The following is a 23,423-nucleotide window of genomic DNA, read 5'->3' as shown; positions in this document are numbered from 1 at the left end:
TGATGCCTAACTGCCACAGTACACACATGTCATAAGGACCTGTTTCTAGGATAGGCAACCATTCACAACACAACAACACATTCAAACAAAGAAGGAATAAGGACAGGAGAGAGAAAGTACAGCCATGCCCGGACCGGGATTCGAGCCCAGAACCTCCCCAGCTGCAGTCAGACTATTCTGACCACTATACAAGACGGAGCCACAGTTCCTAATTCGAAAATAGTACCTCCAGGAAAAGATGAAAATGCGAAATTTTTCTGATCGTCAGTGGCGAGTAGAAACAAATGAATTATATCTTGACCGTGGAGAGATGGAGGATAAACTGGAAGTGGAAACGGATCACTTCATTTTTTTAATAGGTAGGATCAGCGAGATCGCGCGAACAGCAATGTTTTAACTACTCTCGCGATCTCGTTGATTCTACCCATTACAAAACGCCCAGTGGTCCGTTTCTACTTCCATTTCATTCGCCATCTCTCCATCGTCAAGTTGTAGTCGCCACTCCTCCTCCCTCCCCCCCAATAACTACGTTTTCTTGGAATATGAAGCGCATTTGCATAATGAAGAGCACTGTACTCCTCTCACAATAAAAATAGACCTAAAGTAAAGAAACAGGTTGTCAGAATGTTTGTCACTATGCCACTTTTAAGTATTTTCTCTGGAATAAAAAAAAGTTATCCAATATCATTCGCATTCGGCATCTGCTTGGCCCAATTTGTTCCTATAAAGCCAAACACGAGATTGAGGTCGCCAAATGGCGAATTTCTTTGTTTATATCTTGTATGTCTTTTTCGTGAACACAGTGTATAGCTTGACCACGAAAAGAAGGCGGATGACCTTGAAGCTAAAACATCATTTGCAATAGGTTTTTTGGTATTATTTTGGAATAGATAGGATTAGCGAGACCGTACCTCTTACTATTCGGTACTTTCTGGCAGATTCTAACTATTCCGAATGATACAAATGATGTTTTACTTCAAAGTCATCTGCCATTTATCCGTGGTCAAGCTTTACCAGACATTGCTCTGAAGTATCTTCTGGGGTTTACGACAACTTACTTCAGTGAAAAAGGGTTTTTTGAGAAATTAGCTTACCTGAAGAGCAAATTCAGAAGCAAGCTTCAAATTTGAAGATGTTTTTTTCGGCTGTATTTGACCAATCTGGTCAAATATATAAGTATTGATGAACTTGGGAGGGGGAGGCAGCGTTCCCAATTTTATGTGTTTACGTTTTTTAGTTTCATTTCTAATGATACTTAAATTCATAGAACGTTGTTGAAAAATCTTTTACAAAAGCCTTAAAAACACAATGAAAATAAACACATATTTTTGTGTGTGTGTACAAAAATTTATTTTAACAAACGATTTTTCACTCAGCAAAATGATTATTTTACACATAAAGAGAACATGGATGACTTAAATACTTGCACACTGAAAAGTTTTTAAAAAACTTTTCATTCTAGGCTTATTGATCTAGCCTCGACCAGCATAAATCTCTGAGATATTACACCCTCTAACCCTTGCTGCGCACCTGGTTCGATTCTAAAGAAATCGCACCAAAGTTACACAAAAGAAACACACAAAATAGAGTTAGTTAACTCTATAAAGGTATTGCTTCTTGTTAAAAGGGCATAAGTCAACACTGTTCTTAAGTTGACCTACACATTTTCATCCAGGGCTTCGGAGGGAAAATGACCGACCCCGACTCCGGGAATTTTAGAGCCTTCTTCTCCGACTGATTTACTCCAAAATCAGTTGATTCCGACTCCATAAGCACCGGCAGAGTTGCGGACTTAGAGGGAGAATGATCGACTCTGACTTTTGGAGTTTTAACTCTTCGATTCCTTTACCCCAAAATCAGTAAGATTCAGACTTCGTAGCCCTGTTTTCAACAAAAAATTATTCAAATATAAACAAATTAATCAACTATAATCCAATCTACGTTGTTATTAAACAAAGGAAGAAACCTTTATTGCCTACAAAACGTTACATGGATTACCTATAGTGACGTTCCCAAATGATGTCAAACTTCGAGGGGGTGGTAGTGAAATTGTGACAAAAGGGAGGGAGGAAGGGCATAACAAAAAGTGTCGTGACATCTCGCATTTTTATAACAATATGTTTATATAATACAGCGCGACATGTGACAGGGGGAGGGGTAAGCCGAAGTGTGATACTTAATGACATTTAAAAAACGACATAAACCAAGTGATGAAGAAAGAAAAAAACATATGAGGCAGTGAGGGTATGGATGTAAGAGAACTTTTTAACAATTTGAGTTAAAAAAAAAAAAACTTACTAAGTTCGAACTCTACGTAGGCATTGAAAAGGTTTTCTAAATCATGCTGTATAGCAGCATTTACCAAAGCTACTAATAGCTCTTGTTCCGAAACAGATAAAACTTTCTTCTTCCATTTATACTAGTTACCTCAAAAATGTATAATTTTGGTACTTACACCTCTTTGCTTCTAAGTGTATATTGAAGTGTCTCGTAAAATTACATGAGAGAAGCATTTGATTTAAAAGAAGTTCTACACAATCTTCTTCTGTGATCTTCAAAAATGTTGAAAAAATCGTATTAAAAGTACTTTTTGTAGTCAGTTTTTTTAACTTTTTAGTTTACACTCACCATTTGTTCCAACACAAAAACATTTTAAACGATGATGCATAGCATATCCTTTAAATCATTATTATTATTATTATTATTGGTCAGCTAGGTCTGAACAATTAAACTGAGATGGGTACAGTATAGGCCTTGTCTTGTCGCATCAGCTTAACATTAGCCATTTTGGATCGGATTTTTCATTGTTGCGGTGCTATTATTATCAGAGCAAAATTTCGGGTTTTGCCAAACTGGCCAAAAATTAATACTTTATTTAATCAAGGCTTCACTTGTGATACGCGTCTTATCAGGCTCACTCATTACATAAAAAATCAAAGGCGCCGACTTGCCAGTCAGAGAGCGCTGTAGTATAACCAGAAAAAATCCTTTGTTTATATTAGTTAACGTTTATTTCTGCTGTACAAAGTGATGCTTTTTCAATCTTAAATGTAAAATTTCATTGATATGGGTAACCGATGTGTAGTTCAGGGTGAATTGATGCCGGAAAGGCGCACCAGGTCTGTTTTTCAGGGAAAATAAATTCCTTTTTCAGGTAAAGCTGGTCCCAACTCAGGATTCAATTATTTCTCGTCGGCGTTCACTTCTAGTAAAATGCATCCCTGAAGCACAGGAAATTCCAAAGCATTGTGGGCCTTATTAGTCCTCACTTTTATTATGTCGTGCCCAGGGATTACGTATAAATTTTTTGAGACATTTAATGTGAGTTGATATCGAGAAGGGTTCAAACATTACTCTTCCTCTAAATTAAAAACAAATGTCTAAGAAGGAAACCTTGCCGTTTATAAATTATATAGTATTTTACTGCATATTTAAAGGAGGTATTTAATGGCGCAATCGTCAAGATTTCGACAATAATCGTTTTATTCTCACAATATCGGTAAGACTGCAATACATATTTTCTCTTTTGATATTATTTCGTTATAGGTACGTCGCTTGGCTTGGTGAGTTTTCTTTTTACCTTGGCAAAAACTGAAAAATTGACCTTACGTCATCGTCGGCGAAAATTGAAAAATAAAGCTTACATCGTCGTATGTTTGCTTCTTTTTCAAATTTTACAAAATTTACACACTTTCAATTTTTATTTATGACTCGATTAATTTATTCAGCTGATTATGTCACATAATAATGGAGAATTGAAATTGATTTAGCGAAATATTTTAACGAGATTTCTCATATTATGATTCGCGTATCAAGTGAAGCCTTGATTTAATAAACAATTCACGGTGTCGCTAATAATTGTTCGCAGTGAAAAATCACCAAACGCGATAACTCGTCAGAAAAGACAACCACTCAAACTCAAACACGTGCTCCGATCCAAAATGGCTGATCTTAAGCTGATGCGTCCACCGACTCATCTATATAGGGGCCTTGGTCACCATGAGGTGTTACGCCACTGAGGTTAGTTTAGATCTGAACTAAACTTAGTATGCTTAGTAAACATGTAGACCAAAACTGCAAGCAAAATCCTTAGAATGGTAGTCGTTCCATATACAGAAGTACGCGTCGCAGTCCCAGTGCTGCTGCAACGGGACGGATCCAAATCGGGTCCGATGCAGGCTGCGTACCCCATCGCATAAGGGATGTAGGATTCGTCGTGGACTCCGTGGAATAAATGGGCCCAAGGTCCCAGGGCGTACACAGCTACGTCCTCCGCTCCGTGTGTGGCGATTTTCATTGGAAGGAGAGAGTCTTGTTTGAAATCCTTGTCCACTGCAAAAGCAAAGAGTAGATTGAGTTGGAGTGTTGTGAAACTTGACCACGGATAGATAGCTGGCGAACTGGAAGTGAAAACGGATCACTTCATTTTGTAATAGGTAGAATCGGTGAGAACGCGCAAGCAGTAAAGTTGCACGTTCTCGCTGATAGTACCTATTACAAAATGAAGTGGTCCGTTTCCGATTCGAGCTCACCCGCCATCTCTCCGTGGTCAAGCTTTACAAAATGTTACTGCCTGCCTCTGATAAGAAGAACTTTGATGGAGGAAGGATTAAACTATTTCATTAGTTAAAATAGGGGTGTGGAAAGTTAGGTTGAGTAAAAGTGAAACACATAACATTTGAAGAAGCAAAGTGGGGGGAAAATTCATAATGCCGTTACCATGACAACCGGAAAGGGGAAAAAGAGTGGAGAGTGCGAAAGATAATTGTTCTTAACACGCCATTACTCAATATAGACTATGCTTCCAGATTGTTCACTCTGTAATTTCGTTTCTTTAGGTACACTTCACGAGTTGCAGAGCGGAAAATAAATGTACAAAGGCATTTTTTTCAAAACCGCAACTTTTAACACTTCTCAGCCTCAGCATTAAAGTTTTTCAACGATATGCTCATGGAGACTGATTTGAGTATTATTAGCTATGTTTCTCACATACAGTAAACGACTCGGATTAGGCTTGGAGCTCTTCAATAGTTCTGAATCACATATTCTTTCTTAAATATGTGGGTTAATAACCATTTATCTGACACATCTTTAGTCTTCAATTATGTCTGTAAAAATGATAAATTTAGTGGGGAACAAAATTCATTCTTACGTGCTTCTTCATCTGTTAAATTTCTGTCCCGGGCGTTTTTCTTATAGCCTGGTCCATTGGCATATGACAGTGTCGTAAACGTTTTCCCGTCAATGTCTGAAACGCCACCAATTCCTGAAAAAGGGGGGAAATATAAGGATTAGGATGGTTTTCCAGTTTCTGACATGAAAGGTTACATTTATGTTAAGAATTATCTCATGTGATCTTACATTTTCTGAATCGTTGCATTTTTGATCGCATTTTTCGATTCGCCATATCGTCTAAGATATCTTACTATTGCTGTGTATAAACTGTAGCTTTAACTGATGCACATCTTACTAGTAATGATTGAGTGCATTAGCATGTTTTTACTTGCTCCTTATACACTTATTTTGCTTTTTACTAAGAAAACTCATTAGATATTTTGATAAAAGATTAATTTATGTGTTAATTTTAGTTTAGTTATGTTTTACATTGTGATTGTCCTATATGAGCAGTTATTTGATTGTTCTCAATGGTGAGCAATGTCATATAAAAAATTAATAACGAGTGACTAAAGAAGTAACTGAATTGTCAGAAGATGATCAGAAATTGCTTAAACTTAGAATAGCCAATGAAGTAGATAGTTTTGCAACACTTGTCTAAGCTTACAAATCTGCCTGTTGATTTAACTCCAGGTTAATCACTCTGTCCCAAAAGTGCCACAAAATTATTTGTAGAAACATAAAAATGATAGTGATGATAACAATGAATTTAACACTAACTAAACACTGCCAGTGTGGGAAATGCCGGGCTCGCTAATGTTTCGTATAATTAATCATGCGGAAATTAGAGCTTGTTGAAAAAGAATGATAACAATAAGGCCATGAAAAATTTAAAAGCAAAATTTTATTGATATTAACGCAGAGTAAAATTTATAAAAAAGTGAATTTAAATATCATACATTATGTGTAAAAAGGTTAGTTTATACCATAAAACAGCATCTGATATAATCTATCTTCTATACATATAATAAAATAAGATGTTTGTGTGTGTGTGTGTGTGTGTGTTTGTGGCGCGCATCCCAGGAAAACGGTAAGGCCTAGAAAGATGAAATTTGGTATACAAGTGCAGTTTTTGCTGAAAAAGTGCACCTCGGGCTTCGATTTTTGATATTTTTATTAAAAAAAAAGTTATTTAATGTTTTATGCGTTTTTTGCACTTTTTAGTACTTTTTACCTCACAGACCCCGAACCAATCGCACCACACAAATATTTTTTGTACTATAATGTAGGAAATTTAGTTTTAAATATGATGATTCAAAAAATTTTGAAGATAGAGCAATTTTTGTATTTTTTATTGATTTTTGAAAAAACCTTTATTTTACATTTTTTTCTGGGTTTAGTTTTTTTCGAAGCCCATCCTGCGACAAGTATTGAACCCTCAATTCTAAAATTTTAGTTGGTAATAGTAAAAACATTCCGCCCTCTTCAGAAGAAAAAAGTTTTGAAAAATACGCAATAGTTTTTTTTTTACAATTTTTTTAATGGCAGAACACAACGCGCGCTGTTCGCTTGCCGGCTGAGTTCCGAGTTTACCTCATCACGTGATCCAACTGAAATCGTTTGCCTTCTCTTCACCTTTCTTTTTTTTTTTTTTTTTGCAAGCGCTACTTTTTGAACACTACGGGGAACAAAGAGCTTATTTTTGAGGGTTATTTTGATTAAATAAATAAAGTCCGCGATTTTTTGCATGATCTTCGTTTCGTTACGAATTGGCGGTTAGGTTAGGTAGATACAGAGATAGATAGAGGTTGAGTGGACAAAAAAGTTTTTGTTTTCGAATTAATACTTATATAAATAAAAAAAAGATTGTACTGTCAGGAGGTAGATATGCGCAGATCGTATAGATTGATAGATAGACAAATATAGAGTTCGATATAGCAGATGGACAGCAAGAAAGAGGTATGTCCGTCATTTAAGGAATTTCAACGGGGTGTCAGTGCCCCCCTCCCCACACACACTTCGAAAAAACAATGCTTTCACATAAAAGTGGAAGTGCTTTTTGTTATTTTTCGACAAAGTTTGCATGAAGAGTACGTCGTACCCCCTCCTTTAAAAATATTCCAAACGACGGAACTGGAGATAGATCTAGAAAATATTTTATTCAAACTACTAATGATATAGATAGATATAGATTGATTGATACCGCCACGAAATTTGTTTAAGCAGCCGCCGAAGGCGGCAACATCGGTGAAAAAAGGCGAATGATAATATTGAGAAAAAGCGAAAAACATTGATTAATACCGTCGCTAAATTGTCTGAGCAGCCGCCTAAGACGGCAACTCTGGCGCAAAAAGGCGAATGGCGTAAAAAGGCGGACCAGCTGGTCGCCGCAGGCGGCTAGTGAGTAGGATAAATTTTGCGTTATATAATGATTTATTGGCGTGAAAATAAATGTGATTTTTAAGAAAACTTCGAGGCTCCATATATCTAAAACTGTTAAGGGATCAAATATAAAATTTTTGCCACATATTTACTGCTATATGAAGGTTATACAGTTGAATTTTTATAGATTTTCGTTCAGTCCCTTTTCGGATATTGAATCTTAAATTTAGCATTTTTTCTCTAAGATGGCAAGTTAACTGTATAAAAAAAAATGTTCTTGCTTCAGACATTTCATACTGCTTCTGAGAATAGTTCTATAAAATATCTATTCAAGGGGGAAAACGTAAGAGTGGGTCTTACTTCCTTCTACTAATATTTTTGTGCTAAATATGTAAAATTTCTCACGGAAAATCTTATTTTTAAGCCAATGTATACAAATTTGCTAAAAACTATCAGAAAAATAACTACAATAGAAATGTAGACCATTTTCTGCTCTGTCTGAAGGTTTTAAAATAATTTTGATGCATTCATAAATAAAAAAGTTCTAAGAATTTTTGTAAAGTGCTATTTTCATGAAAAGTCGACTCTGCAGCTACTGAAAAGTAGTTGCCAAAAAAAAAAAAAAAAAAAAAATTCTGAAGGTTTAAAAATTTTAAAACCATTGTTTCAGACTCCCAATATAATAGTTATAATTAACAGGCAAAAAATTTCTAAAATCAAAAATAGTGAGCAACATGGCCTGTATGATTTCACATGGATTGACCCTTTTATAAGTTATCATCTTTTTAAACATTTTTTGTTAATATTAGACCCGTTTTATGACCACCTCTTGTTAGTGTGTGTTTTGTACCACACTGAGGTAACTCATAATTAAGAAACTCGACATCCGAAATGAAACGCTGAAATGCCGCTCCTGACACTTGGCGATACTGTTGTTTGCTTGGTGCTGAGATGATTGAAATCAGCGCCAATTTGATAAGCGAATTGCGCATAAACAGAATAGCAAATCCAAGAAATAATTTATAAAAGTTATCAATGTCGGGGCCAAACAGCAATCTTTTTTGTTTATCGGCTATCACTCCTCCCTGAAAGCGCTATAGTTAGCAAGCAAATGGGGGAGAAAATGTTATTCTTTAGCTAATAGTCAATTCTACGGTAGATAGCACTCAATTTGTTTGAAGCGAAAAATTTTGTACGAGGGTTTTGAAATTCGGATCCGCAAGCTTTTTGTGTGACGGACGTGAAGTAGTTGTTTTTTATTTGCTGCCAAAAACAATGAAAAATAACAGTAATTATAAAATTAGTTTTTTACTTTCTTCTGTATCTAGTATATAGAAGAAAGTATTGGATTCGTGCAAATTTTCGAATTTCGAATTTTGACGGATTCGAACGTTTTGAGGTGTGCTGAGTCCATTTCGACTATTTTTGGAAAATGTCTGTCTGTCTGTGTGTATGTGTGTGTGTATGTGTGTGTGTGTATGTGTGTCACGTCTGTGTGTGACCAGTTTTTTGTGGCCGCTCTACAGCAAAAACTACCGCATGAAATTGAACGAAATTTGGTACACATATGTGCCCCTATGTGAACTTGTGCCCATTGGTTTTTGGTGCGAATTCCTTCAAGGGGGGTGGAGCAATGAGACGTTTTTTGAGTTACGCGTGCTTGCTATTCCTCAGGAAGTAACTGGCGGAATCAAACAAAATTTGGTCCATATGTTGGTATTAACAGGAACAGGTGCTGATTCAATTTTGGTGTCAATAGCTCAAACGGGGGTTGAGTTATAGAACGTTTTTTGTCGTCAATTGTGACTGGTGTATCTCAAGAAATAACGAACGGAATCGAACAAAAAATTTTTGACAAGTAGCCCTTAGTGGGTATAAGAGCTGATTTTGTTTTGGTGTCAACAGCTAAAAAGGGGGTAGCGCAATCGCCCGTTCTTTTTTTCCATTGTGAGTGCCCTATCTCAAGAAGTAATGCTACGTTCTGGTTGAAATTTGGAATATATGTGAATCCATACGTAAACAGGCTTTGGTTCAATTTTGACTCCAATCGCTCCAAGAGGTGTTGATTTTTTTTTTGAATAAAAATAGCTTTATTAATGCAACAATAAGAAAGATAAATCGTAATAGATTGTCGTCTGCGTATTTCTCGTTGATTTTAATTGTATGGAAATGATCGGAAATATTATCTCAATGATTTAAAATTTTTAACTGTTGCCATCTTATGTTTGTTAATCTTACTAATATTATATATGCGAAAGTTTGTCTGTATGGATGTATGGATGGATGTATGGATGTTTGTTACTCTTTCACGCAAAAACTACTGAACGGATTTTGATGAAACTTTACAATAATATAGCTTATGCATCAGAATAACACATAGGGTAGTTTTCGTCCCGTTATGGGGGGCAAAACCCCCTTAGGGGGGCAATAAAACACAATTTTTGTATAAATTCTCTAATATTGGGATGAAAAAATACTTGCACATATTTACATTATATGTCCATCGAAAGCTCTGATTTTTCTGCTGAAGATGGCACCTGTTTGAAATTTCTAAGTAGAATAAAAAACGAGCTATGAGCTTTTTAGATCCATGTTCGAAGGCTTTCCTCAACTCAATACAGTACTTAGTGTATCATCTCAACTCCCTGTCGATAGCGACAATTGTTGTATTGTTGACTTTCTTTGCTTTTCGTGATTGTTCAAGGCTTTTCTCAAGTCAAATCTTGAAGTAAGATTTTTGCACAAGATTGGCAAATAATACATGATTTGGCTGATGATTTTCCATTTAAACGGAACTTTAAAGTAATTAATGGTTTTTATTATTATTTATGCTAATTGAACACTTACTCATTATCCAAACAACCAGCAGATCGCCAAAATTTTTGCAGAAAGATTTCCGTAGCTGATGCATTTGGCAGTTTTTTCAACGTTGCTGTTTTTGAAGCCGAAGACTACGTCATAATGTTTCTCAGCTTTCACCATGTAAACAAAATATCGCCAATCAAAGAATTTTCAAAAGACTTTTTTTACTGTGTTAAATAATCCCGCAACTAAATTAGGCAAATCCATAAACAGCACAAAAACTTCCATTAATTTTCCTTTTTGCACAATTTCAAACAATCACCAAATTTTATTACTTATTTTGGTAACATTTCGGATGAAACTGTTTAGCGCCATTTTATGGTGACCAAAAATATCTCAGCATCTGGCGACGATATCTCTGTAACGAAAATTAATATCATGTCGTTTTACAAAGTAAGGAAAGAATGGGGGAGCATCATCGAAGGTACCTCGAAACGACTTTCGCAAATTCGGTAAAATCGCACAAAGAGGCACAATGATTGAAATTTCCCGAAATAACTAAAGCAAGTATAAGGGGATTACGAGCGCAGCTACTTTTTTTTAATCACTTCGTACTTCATTAGCCATACAGAGAAGGTTTTAAACTCCATGTTAAAAAAAAAAAGTATCAACAGATTAATTTTTTTAAACATGAGAAGATTAATTTCATGTTTTTTAAATTTGTATATGCTTAAATATAGTGCTTTCGTTTCTAAATCAATACTACTTTGTTTTTATACTTATTGCTATTTTAGTTTTATGGGTAAGGAAGAAACTCGATTTTTAATCACGTCAAAAAGATGTGTTTTAAATTCTTTTACTTAAAACAGAAAACAAAAGCAAGTAACGATTTTTTCTAATAATTATTACTGACCCAGGCAACGCCGGGTATTTTTGCTAGTAAATAAAATATTTGTAATTAATTCAAGCAAGACTTTTAAAATAACTTTCAATTTTCGCTCTTTGCTTTGCTTTTACAATAATTCAGACATTGGGATGGTCGTCAACTTTTTGCATGTGTAATTTTGTTTTTGTTAGGAATATTGCTTCCTCGTCAAGCAAGGGGAGGGATCAGAAAAAGGAAAAAGACAGAAGAAAGTTTCGTGATGGGCACAACATACTAGTTTAATTAATGTAACAAATTAATTCCAAGGGTGAAATCAAGCAAGCATATAATTCAAGTCAAGTAATCCGTTAAAAGTGTAATCCACATTGCTAAAATTTTACCTTTGAAATTAGTTTATTAACTTTTACAAGCAAAATTAACTTTCTATTATTTTCTATTATTTTTAATACTTTCTATTATTTTCCTTGTTCGAGTATTGTTTAGTTTTCTCTTTGCTTATTAATCAATTTTCTTCATTAAAATATGCAGTTTTGATGTGAATATGCTAAAGTCAGGTGTAGGAAGAATAAGAGCGTGGCGTGAAGGAAAACGTGCAGGTGAAGTAACAGTTCAGCATGTAAAAAAAAAGAAGATATTTCTATCGTGTGTCTTTGGGACACGCAATTTTTCTTACAAAGTTCAGTATTCCCACAACTCACAGATTCGCTATCTTGGTATCATTAATCAAATGTCTTACCAAGTACGTTGGTTCCTCTCAAAGGGTAGTTTCCAGCAATGGTGAAGGAGTGCGAATGATCAGCAGTCACCACAATCAAAGTGTCTTCGGGGTTCGTCATACCGAGCACAGTCTCGATGGCCTTGTCGAACTGGTAGCTTTCTTCGAGCGCCTTCAACGCCGAGTTGTCATGATGGGCAAGATCGATTTTCCCTCCTGACGAAAAACTACTAATAAGTATCAAAATCAAAAAATATATATACAGTCACCCAAAGGAGCATTGGGGCACATGTGATGCATAACTGAAATGCTATTTATAAAAATAATTATCTTACTAAAGTATAGCTTGACCACGAAAAGAAGGCGGATGACCTTAAAGCGAAACATCATTTGTAACATTTGTAATTGGTAGAATCTGCCAGAAAGCACCGAATAGTAAGAGGCATGGTCTCGCTAATTATATCTATTCTAAAATAATAACAAACAACCTATTAGAAATGATAAAAATGACGTTTTATCTTCAAAGTCATCCGCCTTCTTTTCGTGGTCAAGCCATAACAACAAAATGTATCAAGAAATATTTTAACATTTGATGTAAGGGGTTAAAAATATCTTGTTTTAGAACCAAAAGGAGAATATTAGGTGTAATAGTTACATTAGTAGAGTACCGGCACCAGTAGCAGACAAGGGTCCAGTGACAGACAGTCGTAAGTTTGGATTTAAATAACAAGAATTTTATGCGAGTAAAACTGATGTTGCTGCGGCCCATGAATACGGTGCAACCATCTGGTGTTATCAAAGGGAATTTTATGAGCCAGTTGGTAATTACAAGGCAGTGGTGGAAGGTTTTGAACAGCTACCACGAGGTCTGCCGATGTTTCATGTTCATTTGAATTTAATAAGGTTTTAGATCTAAAATTAAAGAACTTTTGCACATTTCGAAGAGAAAAAGGGAATTCTGTCCATTACTTGTCCTTTCCTCATCCTATCTATTACTTGATACCATCAGAATGTTTGGTGTCTGTTACTGGGGGGGTCGAACCTTTTTTTTTTTTTTTTTGAAATTGAGCAAATAAAAATAGAATTAACTAACTCAGAGGATCCAGAAGCAGCCAAACGTTAGATGAGATGTAGTTGCATGAGCGAAAAATAGTTTAAAAGATCTAAATACATTAAAAGGCTCAGAAAATTGAGTTAACCTGAGAGCGATGTCTTAAGCATGTCTGTGACTGGTGCCGCCACCCTATGCCTTCCACGAAACATTTTTTTCAACATAAATTGAAAAAAAAAAGTTTTTTCTTGAAAAAGAAACTTTGATTTTTATTTGTGTCTGAAAATTTTCTATTGTTCATACTGACCGCTCTCTTGCAGCCATTTCGAAATAAAATAAGTAAGGTCTTTTTTAAGAAGAGTATATAGTAGTACTTTGATGCTTAACTGCTTTAGTTAATTTTTGATATTAAATGTCCACTGTATCGCATTTATATTAATGATTTTTTAAAAGTTTCTTTTATTGAAATTGCAAACAGAAAACGTTTTAGAATCACTTTTTATTTCACATTTAATTTCTGTTCCACAACGGTAACTTTTCTTTTTGGTTAGATTTTTTTACACAGTAAGGCCGCCCTCACACGAGGCATCTTGAATCAAAATTCGAGCGGACGGTTATCTAATAACCTGGTAGAAAAGTGCCGGGTGTATGCCCGGCAGCCTTAACACGTCAGTCAAATCACTAGTATAGGCACATGTGCTGCTACCATTCTCATCCCGATGAGTTGGATCAATTTTTAGTTGATTCAGTACATTAGAGCAATTCTGTATACACGAGTAAAGTAGTTGAGTCAACTCGATTCCATTTTAACAGCAAAAGCGGCAATTGGCGCTTATAAGGGGGGGGGGTGCAAAAAAAAAAAAAAAAAGCCCACAGGACTTATAGCAGCAGCACAAAAATGGAGGGAAAAGAAAGTATATAAAATTTTGTTAGGGCTGGTTTTGAGAGCAGATGAGTGGAAATTGATGTAAATCTAACAACTTAACTCACGTTTTTCTTAAGATTTTGATGAATTTTGTGCACAATAACTTTCCCCAAAGAAACATTTAAAAATGAATTAGGCTTACATTATTTACCCCAAAGTATTTTGAGATGTCACAAACACTTGGTAATAATTTCATTAAACAAGTGTGGCTTGTTTAAGTATAAAAATTGATTTACTAATATCTAAACACTTAATACATTACTAAAAGTTATTGCATGTGCTAAATAATGTTTCGTAAACAGATGTACAAAGTAAAACAAATAATTATGTTCCGAAAATTTCGACATTTCTGCTTTTTAAAAAATTTCTAGGTTTGGTTCCTAAATTGTAAAATAATATAAACAAATTAATTATAAAAAGTAAAAGGGGACGGTTTCCCCCCTTGCCCCCCTCCCAGAATTGCCGCCACTGTTTAACAGCGTTGTGAAACAGCTGCTCGAACAAATTCGGCTTATTCTAAGAAAAGTTGATTCAGTTAAGTTGCCTTAAGTGAATGCAACGAAAAACGACAGCCAACTTGTTCAAGAGACAACTTTTTTAAAAAGATGGAGTCAACTAACCGTCCCTGAATAGGAGTCTTAATTTATCGCCGTTAAGCCAGGGCAAATGCAGAAGTATATACAATACCCACAGCTTGGTAATGCCAGTCAGAGACTGCATGTCATTCTTGTCTTTCTTGTAGACTCACCAGTCTGGAATAGCCAATAACCGAACTGGAGGCAAGTATCATCTAATTGAAGCTGAGAGTATCAAGAAACTGGTAGCTAAAGTGAATGTAGCACAATAAGCGAGAGTCGGTCGCAATGATGCGGTTCAACTCGTCAATTTAAGGCAAAGTTTTGTTTAAGCACTAAGCAGTAGTTGTGTGCAAACCATTGATACTAGATTTTTACAAATAAATAGAGCATCAATAAAAATGTAATTAATTAGTGATAGTCTTTAAATTGATAAAAATAGTTTAAAAGTTTTCAATTTTTTCGTTGTACAATTTTTTTGAGATTAACCCGTTTCTTTTCCCCTTGGTCTATATAGCATAAGTACCAAGTTTCAGTGATAGACATTTATTAGAACGTTCTTTTCGTAGGCTACAACCACTTTGTAAACGAGCAGATTAACTTTTGAAATCGAAATTAATCCTTAGACGGGTTTTGCTAAAAAGTAAATAAAAAATATTTACCTTCTACAAGCAGGAAATATCCATTACTACTTCTACTTAGCATTCGAATTGCCTTTGCTGCCATTTCAGACAGTGACGGGTACAGTGATGGGTCCGGTTCATCAGCAACGTAGGGCATATGGTCAGCACTAAAGAGACCTAAGAAAATAATAATTTTACCACTAAGAGGCCTAAACTAAACCAGAGAGTTTACAAAAATAATTTTAAAAGAATTCATGATGCTACCAAAACAAAACGTTATAGCTTCTAAAATTTTGAATTGGTAATTCAAAATAATATTAAATAAGAAAGATTCAGAATTTGAATAAAATAATTCATTAATGAAACATTTCACGCGAAGTTTTCAAGGCACAAATAGCTGCGTATAAAAAAACATTATTTCAAAATAAATAAATAAAATAAAATAAAATAAATAAATAAAATAAAACAAATTAAATAAATAAAATAACCTCAAATTATATACGTTGCACATATCAGGAGCGTATCTATAAATACATCCGGAAGGCGGCACCCGGGAGTAAGACGTGATTCCCGTTCAAAATTTTTCATGACAAAATTGTGAAAAGAATTTCTTATGACGTTGTTTTATAATTCCTATAAAACCAATAATTTTCTTTTAAACTACAAAGAAATAATGTAGAAATTTACTTCAAAAGAGGATATTTAATATTTATCCCTAGGAGGTAAATGACACGATGTCCTTTCCGTATTTTTCTTTCAAAATCGAGATTTAAACATCATCGTACTAACTTTTCTAAGTCTATTCAAAGGTTAATGCACTAAGATTTTAACAAACAAATTTTCATTTTATGAGCTCGCATAAACGACAATCCAGCAATGCAAACCATCATAAAAGAAAAACTTTAAACTCATCTCCAGGATAATTTTCCTTTTGTGTCTTAGACTTTACCCAGTCTAGGTACAGTTATACTTTTTAACATTTTAAGTCAATTAAATTCTGAGCACATATACTGTCTGGCCACTGATGAAGTGGAAGACTAATATTCAGTTCACAGGCGGAAATGGACGCATCTATTAGTTTTCAGGGATGCCAGCTTTTGCAGATGTATTTCAATTTTAAAGGTCATTAAAAAAGAACTAATTTTTTTTTTTTTTAACTTTTCCTCCCTCATAAAAATAGACTCGTCTTAAGTGGACGTTTGACAATTCCATAGCATCTGTGGGAAGACAATATTTTCAGAGGCGCACCGATGGGAAGTCATGGGAGGTCACCGTAAACTTCCAGAAATGTTTGATTCGGCAAATTTTGTCTGACGATTCGGCAAAATTATCATCATCCGGTAAAATTTGGAATTCCATTCGGCCAAACTCTATCATCATTTGGCAAATTTTGTCTGTCGATTCCGCAAAATTATCATCATCCGGTAAAATTTGGAATTCCATTCGGTCAAATTCTATCAAACTTTGGCAAATTTTGTCTGACGATTCGGAAAAATTATCATCATTCGGCAAAATTTGGAATTCTATTCGGTAAATTGAGAATTTCTGCCCTCCCAAAAATTTAACTTCGTTTCACCGATTTCCATAACAATGACCTGTAATAATTAGAATAATTCGCGTGTTGATTACATCACGAAAACAAGATAAGTTAACAGACAAATATTTTTTATAAATTCATTTAAATTTTTTCCCAAGGGGGAACAGATGGCAATCGTTAGTTCTAACCTTTGCGCATGGCTCTGCATTGATTAGAACACGGAATACCACGTAATTAAGAAAGTCACAGCAACAAGTGTGATTGATTAATGCAATCGTGTTGCTATTTACGTTCCATGTGGATTTTTTCTTTTTCCGTTTATTGTAACCTGAAAAATAAGTCATTAATTTTAGAATTTGTTTTCTTGATTCACGAGACTCTTCTAAATACAGCAACACACGCACGTGTCCTTCTTTCTATGTTAATGACTGACTGTATCAAAGAAGCGTCAACGAATTACCTATCCTTGAATAAGAAACAAGTTAGTTACGTAAGGAAAACGGCTATAATCGTTGAAAACAAGGGATTTGATTCAAATATCTTTTGTGTTATTTTACGCAAAAAATGAAAAAAGTTTCTATGCGATAGTTACAATTTTGCTTTGTTCTTGTGTGGCATGTGCCCTCTTGTCTCCCTTTTTGAAAACTTGCCGCAGTTATACATATATACAGTGACTTCGTACAGGGGAGCTCCAAACTTAAATTTTAAATTTTTGGAGGGCAGAAATTTTCAATTTGCCGAATGGAACTTCGAATTTCGCCGAATGATGATAATGGGGTCGTTTGCGAAATTTTAAAAGTATTTTTTTCTGAAGGAACATGCTTAAAAACATAGGATTTGACCATTTTTTAAATAATTTGACAAAGTTTACTATTTAAGAAAATATATATATTTGAATCGGTGCGCAGACTCAATTTCATTTTTTATGCTTCGCAGCATGACATTACAAATAAAGAATTGCCATTCGCAGAGCGCATTATTTAATTCTTATTTTTACTCATATGTAGTGGCAATGATGTGGTTGATAGCAAGAGTAGAGCGCAATATTTAATTCGATTCTGAATTACCATAACCTGAAAGTGCGGTAGCCAGCAAGCGTAAACATTCAGCGCGACAGTGGAATGCGCCAACGTACATCATTTGTGACGCCATAAAGACGACGCTTTTTTTGAAAAACCGGACATTAACAAAATAATTTAAAAAATAGCTGTTGAGAAAATAAAAGTATTTTCTGGGTCCATTTGATTATTATTATTATTATTTGCTCATTCTATCAACTTCAGTGACAAAAATGGAGTATTTTTGACTGAAGAAAACAACCATATCTTGCCGAATAAGGAAATTTGTGGAAGGTCGCAGTGACCTCCCATTGGGTCGCAATTGACTCCACATTGGAATATTGAAGCTAGTTTTACGAAGGGAGAAGAGATTGAATAAGGTTTTTAATCTTCTTAGTTGTTTGAACCGGTTGAAAGTGAGAGTTTGTGGGGCGGGGGGCATCGAATAAGCAATATAGTCTAACTAACAAAGAGACGGCACGACCGTGGGGTCGGAGATGTGCGTCTTTTTTTTTTTTTTTTTTTTGTGGTGAAAGAGGACTTTTAGTACCTTACGTGGTTAAAGTAATACGATGCAATACTCAGAAAATTATGAGAAAAATCGATTTGAAGTCGCCATGCAGTCTCCTAGGCGCCTTATGAGTTCAAAATGTCAGTCTTTTGACGAGCCACCGCTAGCCTAGTTGGTTAAGGCGCGATATTATGCTCCATAGATAGCACGATCCATTCCCACTCTGAACCCTCTTCTTTTTTTTTTGCTATCACAACAATTAATGGTACGCTATTCACCCCTATATTACTTTCTGAAATTTTTTTTTGCTAAAGATTGCAAACTTTTTCATTCACTGAAAAACATTCTTGCTCGTTATTGTGTACGGTTTGTTTTGCCTAGTAAAGGTTTTTGACTTGTGGTCCCCTTACGGTTATAAGGGACATCTGCTCATAGGACATTCGGATCTTTTTTTTTTTTTTTTTTGTTATCACAGCAATTATTGAAATATAATTTCTCCTCCCTTCATAATTTTTAAGAATTTATTTACATCATTTTTTTTTTAATTATTTTCTTTTTCTTCCGGCAAAACAATTTAAAACAACTCGCATTTTTCATTCTAAAGGATGTGAGTAGGAACATTGAGTTTTTGATGAGAATAACCAAGTCTATAAGGAAAAATTCAATTTTTAAAAAATGATTATGTATAAAAACCGCAGTGGTAGTTATCATAGAAACAAACAAAGCAATAATTTTTGCGACATCTTACGCAACAAATGAAAGCGTATTTTTTACAATTGCAGGGAATTTGCACTATATCAGTAGAAAAACATACCTCATTAACATTCATGAAAATATTTCGAATAATGGATAAGTTAGACGCAAACCATGCGTATCGAATCATGTTTTTGAATATTGGTGACGATAATTGATGGTGAATAATTGAATTAATTTTTATACAATCTTTCCAGGAATTAATTTCTCTATTTTGCTCTAACAATTCGCTGCAATTTTGCAAGCGCTTTATGAAATTTTTGACTTGTCTGTAGAAGTAAACATTACAAGGTTGCACCAAGGGAATGTTTTGTACATGGATTCTTTGGGAATTTCTTCTAATATTCCAGAAGAGCCATCAACTTCTTCAGCCAACATTTTAAATTTTGACTATACGATAACTTTGCGTTTGGAACAGACATGGAACAGACACGTAGGTTCACGTTCACCACGAAATAGGAAAATTAACTGCAGTACAATTCTCAGAGTCGCGCAGTCTTATGAGCAGATGTCCCTTTAAGGGGACCACAGGTCAAAAACCTTTACTAGGCAAAACAAACCGTACACAATAACGAGCAAGAATGTTTTTCAGTGAATGAAAAAGTTTGCAATCTTTAGCAAAAAAAAATTTCAGAAAGTAATATAGGGGTGAATAGCGTTACCACTAAATGTTGTGATAGCAAAAAAAAAAAAAAAAAGAAGAAGAAAGTCCAGAGTGGGATTCGATCATGCTATCTCTGGAGCACAAGATTGCGCCTTAACCAACTAGGCTAGCAGCGGCTCGTCAAGAGACTGACATTTTTAACTCATAAGGCGCCTAGGAGACTGCATGGCGACTTTAAATCGATTTTTCTCAATTTTCTGAGTATTGCGTCGTATTACTTTAACCACGTAAGGTACTAGGGGTCCTCTTTCACCTCGAAGAAAAACTGACACAAATCTCCGACCCCACGGTCGTGCCGTCTCTTTGTAAGTGACTCTCTGGACCGCAACCTCTCGGCAGAAAAATGTGATCGGTTCTCTGAGAATTTTGCTCGTTCACGTTAAAAGCATTTTCTTACTCCAAAAATAAATAATAATCCTCACATATATAATATCCAATGATCGAGTAACGCTCTTGACGACATCAACAATAAAACTCGCGCCTCTGTCATGATAATTTGATAATATGTTTTAGTAATGTTTAACATGCAGAAAGGCTTTGTTGTGACAAGGCTGAACTCGATCCGGGAACTTAACCGTTTTACTGGTAACAGTCCTTTTAGGGGAATGAAGAAACGAAAAAGTGATTGAAAATTAATGTTATCCACTGCAGTTTAGGGTTAATCCACTGGAGTGAGGATTAAAATTTCAACCATGAAAATACCACCAAACAGGCAATGGCTTCGTTCAAATGTAGAAGCAATTTTTACCCGTCATACCTTGACGGGCGATTTTCGAGTAATAGTAATAGTTTGGTAATAGCCTATGGGAAAGGATTTCCAAACTTTTCTGATTTGTGGTACCAATTGAAGAATTAGAACTTTCTCATAGCACTCCTCTATTTCTATTATATATTACATATATTGATACAGTGGACACTTCGCGGCACCTACTTTGGGAGCTCCTGCTCTATACGATAATTTTTACGTACATTTGTGATTAATTTTCTATGATGTTTTTGGTGATGAAGCAATGGTTCTATCACTCGTCTGGTCAGTGCTAATTCTATATTAGCTACTAGTTTGTATGGCTCTCTTGGCTTCCTTAAGAAGTTTTCCACTTCCAGTTCAACCACTTCCTATTCCGGGCTGATGAGTGCTAATAAGCACGAAACTGCAGTCCTCGGATGGAATGACTGAGCTGGAGGTGTATTTTATGCTTTTATAGTATTGGAACAAGAATCTCTGAAATCTAAAACGTTCTCATCCACGGGACTTCTTGGCAGCCAGAAAAAACAAAGGAGTGACTAAATTGGCGGTTATCTCTTTTCATTTTCTTTTCTTTTTAAGTCAAGCTCTATTCAATACAAATATTGACGAAATATGAAAATAACGACAGCAAACTAACTTATGGCGTCAAACAGATAGAACGTATGGCGTCAAAATGATATGCTTGAGGTCAGCTCGTATTTTTGTGAGTCTTATTGCATCTGCTGACGTACTTGTGCAAAATTTACGCCAGTCAAACTCGTTTAAACCTTGATACTTTTTTTTAAAAAGTTTATTTAAAAGTAGTTTCCAGAAATCGCTGCAAACTACTATTTTTTGTATCGAACTACTCACTGCACTAATTTTTTTAAAAAGTAATGCCCTACACTACAAACTACTAAACAATGTAGCTACTACAGTAGCATAGCTACTTGTAGCTGCTACTTCCAACCACTGCACGGAGCACATTGTTTATTTATTACGTAGTAAAAATACTTGTTACAGAACTGACACTTCAGATTTTGAAACTGAGAAACAATGCACTTTGAGCATTTTCTTTTAAATTTAATTTCATTCGAAGATAAGTAAATAATTAAACATTGTGTTGCGTGTAACTTAATGTATGAATGTGGTTTTTCGCGTGCTAATGTGCAATTTTATGAACAAACAGACGTTGTAAAACATACTTGTGACAGAACTGGCACTTCATGCAGCTACAGATCGTTGAAAGATTATTCATCTAATATTATTAAGGGCCGTGGTAGCCTGATCGGTAGGGCATTGGACTCGGGGCCGGAGGGGCTCGGGTTCGATCCCCGCTGGTCGAAGACCCACCGTCGTCATTAAAGGGGACTGGGCGACGTTAAATATGCTCGTGGTCTCAATGTCCTCCAAGTGAAACGATACCTCTGGGGGTGCTAGTACCAGGTAGCTATTAGCTCTTGGACTAGTTCTAAATTCTCATTAACTGTTCGATCCGGTGATGGTGCTGCCATCTATCGGTATATAAAATAATGGAGGCAAGGCACTAGTATGCAGACCTCGACATAAATTCAGTTGTAGTCAGTTGTGACTCTTGAATAGAAATAGAAATAGAAATAATATTATTAAAAAGTGTTGTATCTACACTGGTTATCATAAATTAAGGAAAAATCACAAAAATAGCGATAACTCTCTCAAAAATAAGTCAAATCGAGTAAAATTTAAATATGTTGCCGAGTAAGAATTTCTCAAAGAAATTGCAATATGCAAATTAGTGGCGTTGAAATCGGAGTGCGTCATCTGTAAGGAGTATAAAAAGTCCATGCTTGAGATCAAGCCTATAAACTGGGCTGTAATACTGCCATCAGAAATCCGAGATAGCCATTTTGTTGCCTGCAGAACTACGATGGATAACCATTGGGAGGCTCGAGTCAGAGCAAAGTCAAACAGAAGTAGCCAAATGGCTAAATGTGAGTATTTTTGTGCTTCATAGACTTCAGAGCCAATTTCAAACGACAGATTCGTCATCCAAGAGATTCAGCCAAGGACGGCCAGCGGCTACGAAAAGCACCGATAACCGATTTTTAAGGTTATGTGCACGTAGGAATAGAGTTGCTACTCCGACTCATCTCAGATCCTCTGCAGCCACCGAAAGGTTGGTGTCAACGTCAACTGTACGTAGAAAGCTCCGCGAAGGTGGTCTGTATGAGAGGCGACCAGCCATTTGTGTACCACTCACACCTCACCATATAAGGGACCGTTTACAGTAGGCACAACAACATATCCCCTGGACGCCTGATCAATGGATGGCTTTTCTCTTTACGGATGAGTACGAAGCGATAGTAGGCGTGTTTTGATATGGAGATAACCAAGAACCCGCTATCACCTGTCAAACATCCGCGAAAGTGATGGATACGAAAGAGGCAGTGTCTGTGTTTGGGGTGGCATCTCTTTAGGTGGACGCACAGACCTCCATACCTTTCAAGGGGAACTGTGAATGCTCAGGTTTATAGAGATGACATCCTTGATGCTTATGTGTGCCCATATGCCGGGGCAATAGGTGATGCTTTCCTGTTATAGGACGATATCGCAAGACCACACAGAGCTCGTATCGTAGATGATTATCTTCAACAGGCTATAATTCTCCGCATGGAGTGGCCAGCTCTATCCCCGGACTTGAATCCTATCGAGCATATTTGGGATGCTTTAAGGAGAGGTCTAGCTGCTCTCAACCCGCTACCTCAGACCCTTGCCACGCTTGATACTGCTTTGTAAGAGCAATAACTCCTGCTCCCTGTGGAACTGATAGTCCGCATGGTTGACAGCACCACACTTCGCTGTATGTACTGCACTGGTTCTAGAGGGGAACATGTTCCATATTTAAGGTACTTTTCCTATAGTGAACTGATTTGTTCATTTTAGGGATGTGTTAATTTTTATACTGCAATAATTGTCTGATGATTTCTTTTTATGTTATTTTATATCTTACTTTGTGTTGCATATTGTGGGTAAGTTTCATAAAATTATATATGTAACTTTTTGAATAATCGTCATTTTTGTGATTTTTCCTTAATTTATGATATCCAGTGTATGTATGTT

General features: G+C 35.6%; 1 protein-coding gene across 1 annotated transcript in view; it reads right to left on the bottom strand.

The window, feature by feature from the left end:
• The window catches only part of LOC129230623 (alkaline phosphatase, tissue-nonspecific isozyme-like), a 78,120-nt gene that overhangs the window by 42,852 nt on the left and 11,845 nt on the right, over nt 1–23,423 (bottom strand). The window contains exons 6-8 of the mRNA XM_054865039.1: nt 15,114–15,251; nt 11,922–12,116; nt 5,138–5,266 (exon numbers count right to left, since the gene is read on the bottom strand). Of these exons, the coding sequence (XP_054721014.1) occupies nt 5,138–5,266; nt 11,922–12,116; nt 15,114–15,251 (462 nt within the window). The remainder of the gene's footprint in view (nt 1–5,137; nt 5,267–11,921; nt 12,117–15,113; nt 15,252–23,423) is intronic.

Source organism: Uloborus diversus, chromosome 9 (assembly GCF_026930045.1).
Source record: "Uloborus diversus isolate 005 chromosome 9, Udiv.v.3.1, whole genome shotgun sequence".
Classification (NCBI taxonomy): domain Eukaryota; kingdom Metazoa; phylum Arthropoda; class Arachnida; order Araneae; family Uloboridae; genus Uloborus; species Uloborus diversus.
The sequence above is the reverse complement of the archived record's forward strand: the minus strand, read 5'-3'. Positions and strand labels throughout refer to the sequence as shown.